At 32.9% G+C, this 4,750-nt stretch overlaps 1 protein-coding gene across 1 annotated transcript; it reads left to right on the forward strand.

Moving 5' to 3' along the window:
• The first annotated feature begins 486 nt into the window (after positions 1-486).
• Positions 487-3,618, forward strand: LOC143621195 (sugar carrier protein C-like). Its single transcript, XM_077092705.1, has 4 exons — positions 487-712; positions 1,260-1,582; positions 2,276-2,905; positions 3,037-3,618. The coding sequence occupies exons 1-4, from the start codon at positions 577-579 to the stop codon at positions 3,511-3,513; spliced, it is 1,566 nt and encodes a 521-aa protein (XP_076948820.1). The 5' UTR covers positions 487-576; the 3' UTR covers positions 3,514-3,618.
• The last annotated feature ends 1,132 nt before the right edge of the window (positions 3,619-4,750 follow it).

Genomic DNA, 4,750 nt, shown 5'->3' on the forward strand with positions numbered 1-4,750 from the left:
CATGCACTTATTATTAAAAATAGATTCCAAGAATATGAAATATACTTTGGGTTGGATAATTCAAAATTGGGTTCACACATTTATGGAAATGTATTTTAAAAGAATAAGAATGCTTAAAGATCAAAAGTTTATTGGTACACAATTCTTATCCGTGGAAATTGGGTGACAAGTGACTTCAAATCTTTAATTTATTGCTTTCTTTTATATTTTTATTTTTTGGAAACAATTCAATATATTGTTATTTATCTTTTATTTTTTCGAATGCTGACGTGCATATTTAAATATAAATAAATAAAAAAGTACTAAAGTAGATATAAAGCAAGATAGGATTTTGGTTTTTGAATAATAAAATTGTAATTAAATCCTGACTTATAAAAAAGATCGTTGTCAAAATAACAACAATTTGTTTCCTATTTTAAATCTTATTCCAGCTGGACATATATTACAATATTAAATAGATCTAATTCAATACACATTTAACCTCTATATATACCCATATTCCCCATTGGCTTACAATAGTCCATTTTCATTTTCATAACCTTTTATTCTCATTAATAATTCATAACAGTTGTCATTATGGCCGGCGGTGGTATTCCGACCGCTCCCGGCGGTAACAAAGCTTACCCCGGGAACCTTACTCTTTATGTCACGTTCACTTGCGTTGTTGCTGCCATGGGTGGTCTTATTTTCGGTTATGACATCGGAATATCCGGTAATAATATTATTAATAGTAATAATAATAATGTCATGTTATAGCTACACCACCCCATTTAATTTCACACTGTCAAATAACCGTCCATATTATACTTGTCAAATTTGAAACTTTTGGTTAAAACGGTTATTTGGACTGTATTTGGATAGCCGTTTTGACCATTTGAGATAAATTATGAAAAATGAAAAGTATTGGTCAGAACGGCCGTTTGAGCATTTTCCGAACAACGGGTTGGCTATAGATTCCAACTTTGAAAATATACAGTTAAAACGGCATTTATATATCCATATGAAACAGTCTTTTTTAAACGGTGTGGGATTAAGATGTATAGTTTCCAACTTTGAAATTTTTTTTGTTAAACTTCTTTTTTTGGTTATTGAGTCTTATATTTTAAAAAAAATTCTATGAATCCTATGTTTTTTTTTTGATGAAAAACTATGAATCTATAAATCAAATTTATTATTATTATTATTGTTAATATTATTATTAATAATATTATTATTATTTTTAACTATGAATCTTATGTTTATAATTTGTTACAAAACAGGTGGTGTGACAGCAATGGATCCATTTCTAAAGAAGTTCTTCCCATCAGTTTATACGAAAGAAAAATCCGACAAATCTACCAACCAGTATTGTAAGTTCGACAGTCAAACATTAACTATGTTCACATCATCTTTGTATCTAGCGGCGTTGTTGTCGTCGTTGGTTGCATCAACGGTCACCCGGAAACTTGGAAGGAAGCTCTCCATGCTTTTCGGAGGCGTCTTGTTTTGCGCTGGCGCTTTGATTAACGGTTTCGCTCAAGCCGTGTGGATGCTCATCGTTGGTCGAATCCTTCTCGGTTTCGGTATCGGGTTTGCCAATCAGGTAATTATTTTATTTACGATAGTAAATTACTATTTTAACCCCAGGTTCGTCTCATTACTATTTTGGCAGTAACGTGATGGTTTGATTAAAAAGACAAACGTAAAGGCCAAAATAGTAATTTATGACGATCCGATCTAATAATATTTAGACAATTTTTAAATATAATTTAGGTATGAAGTAAACAATTTTTAAAAAGTAAACGTATAACTAGACATTAATCCGTACTTATTAGCATAATCAAAATTTATATTCAAAATTAAATTATGAATCAGTTATTTAAATTCATATAAACTTATTTATTCTTCTGACACTAGTTTAAACTTTTTGACCAACCACACAACTTGCTTATGTAAACAAATCCGTACTCTGATATCCATTGCTTTGTTTTAAGTGTTTTATTATTAATACACTATTTTTTGATTTAATTTAAAAAGTTAATAAAATAAAAATATCTTTACTTTAATTATTGTGTTTATTTCGTTGCACATGTTGTCACTTTATTTGTCTTCCAATTATCACACCACAAAACGTTTACTTGTGATAGCAACGTCTACACAATTGACTTCGACAATGACAAGGAAAGTGATTTTTTGTAACATTATTATCGTATAATATTATACTAATATAAATATTGTAAAAAACAATTATGTTGATATTATAATTTTATTTTTTAATTTTATTTTTTAATTTCAGTCTGTACCGCTATACCTTTCGGAAATGGCACCATACAAGTACCGAGGGTCACTCAATATCGGCTTTCAATTATCGATCACAATCGGTATCTTAGTGGCTAACATATTGAACTACTTCTTTAACAAACTCGATGGGAATTTGGGATGGAGGCTTAGTCTCGGGGGTGCGGTGGTCCCCGCCTTGATTATCACAGTGGGGTCCCTAATCCTCCCCGAAACCCCTAACTCCATGATCGAGCGTGGCCAGAAAGAGGAAGCGAGAACAAAGCTTCGTAGAATCCGAGGCGTTGATGATGTCGATGAGGAATTTAATGATTTAATCTATGCTAGTGAAGAGTCGAGGAAAATTGAACACCCGTGGAGGAATTTGTTGCAAAAGAAATATAGGCCACAACTAACAATGGCTATAATGATCCCGTTTTTCCAACAGTTGACTGGGATTAACGTGATCATGTTTTATGCACCCGTTTTGTTCAAAACTATTGGTTTTGGCGATGATGCCTCGCTTATGTCAGCCGTGATCACGGGTTCGGTAAATGTCTTGGCAACGTGTGTTTCGATCTATGGTGTAGACAAGTGGGGACGTAGATTTCTTTTCCTTGAAGGAGGCACTCAAATGCTCATTTGTCAGGTTTGTAAAAAAAATTGACTATTGAGTATTTACCAACACAAAGTTATAAATTCATTCCAAAATTATTTTCAACTATATATGTGACACTTACTATTTATCTTATTTTAATTTTACTTTTTTTTTTGGAATAGGTTGCGGTTGCGATTTTCATTGGAATCAAATTTGGAGTGAATGGCCAGGCTGATGATTTGCCCAAATGGTACGCGATAATAGTTGTGCTTTTCATATGCATATACGTGGCTGGATTCGCGTGGTCATGGGGCCCACTTGGGTGGCTTGTGCCTAGTGAAATCTTTCCTTTGGAGATTCGATCAGCAGCTCAAAGTATTAACGTATCCGTTAACATGATCTTCACTTTCCTAATTGCTCAAGTGTTCTTAACCATGCTTTGCCATTTTAAATTCGGGCTTTTCCTATTCTTCGCCTTTTGGGTCGTTGTCATGACAATCTTCGTGTACTTCTTCTTGCCTGAAACAAAGAACATCCCGATTGAAGAAATGGTGATCGTGTGGAAGAAGCATTGGTTCTGGTCAAGATTTATGGTGGATGTTGATTACCCGAACGGCGTTGAATTAAGTAAAAATGGTGATGTCGTTAAGAAAGTATAAATATATCAAATTAAGTATCATGTCACGTTTTAGTGATTTTATTTTTGTTTCTAAGTATTAGTAGTTTGTTCTAAAGAACCACTCCAAAGACAATAGTTTGTTATTTTTTTATGGTCAAGTAAATATATTGGTTATATTTCATATTTGATTTCTGAATATTTTTCTTGTTATATTATGATTGAGTTAATGTTTAGCTGTTGAAACAGCCATAAGATGGTACACATGATTCATAGAATTGAGTTGCTATATTTAATGGTTTCCAGCTGAGAGACATATCACATTTAAGTAAAACCTGTCATGGGCCAACTTGAACTTCAAACAATGTTATTATTCATGATTATTTTATGCAACAATAATGACATTGTTTACTGGTACTATAAATTATTAGGCTGAGGGGTGTGGAGCGCGAGAAAGGGCGCAAGAGGCCAGCCGCTCGCGCCCCGGGGCGCGAGCACCACACCACCGAGGCGCGAGAGGGGCGCGAGAGGGGCGCGAGCGCGGAAAAAGAGGCAGGCGCGGATGGGCTAGCGGCTGGGAATGGCGTGAAGGAGGCTTGGGATGCGTGAATAGAGCCGTTGGGCTCGTTTTTTATTAAAAAAAAAATTTATTCTTTAGAAGAAGAAATTAATTCTTTTTAGAAGAAGAAAGTAATTAACATAAAACCTAACCTCAAAGTGGATATATTCAGAATCTTGGTGTTTGGAAGCCATTGTAAACCTGTTAACTATAAAACAAAACAGGAGTAGTTAATTAAATAAGTAAAATTACAACAACAAAACATACAAAAAAAATAAAAAAATTGTTTTGAGATCAGATTACATACCTAAAGAAGGGTTTTTGAGGAGACAAATGGAAGTGAAGAACAAAACCAAGAACAGTAGTGTTGATAGAGTTTTTTTGAGAGTAGACATGAGTTTAAAACTTTGAATATCAAACCCCACTTGTGTTTTTGTTGTCTTTATAAAGAGAGAATATCTGTAAAGAAGCTTATGATCAGAGAATAATGGGTATAGAGTTTTAGAGAGAGAAGATAAGATGAATGTTAATGTGTTTTTGTATCCAATGTCAATTTTTTAGATATGTTTTTTTGTATCCAATGTCAATTTTTTAGACATGTGTTTTTGTATCCAATGTCAATTTTTTTTTAGATATTAATGTGTTTTTTTAATTAATGTGTTTTTTTAAATAATTTATGAGTTTTTTTAATAATACGTTTTTTTAATACATTTATAAAAAA

The sequence above is a fragment of the Bidens hawaiensis genome, unplaced genomic scaffold (genome assembly GCF_021521415.1).
Source record: "Bidens hawaiensis isolate Kalapana, Puna unplaced genomic scaffold, B.hawaiensis_p1.1 tig00002772_1, whole genome shotgun sequence".
Lineage (NCBI taxonomy): Eukaryota > Viridiplantae > Streptophyta > Magnoliopsida > Asterales > Asteraceae > Bidens > Bidens hawaiensis.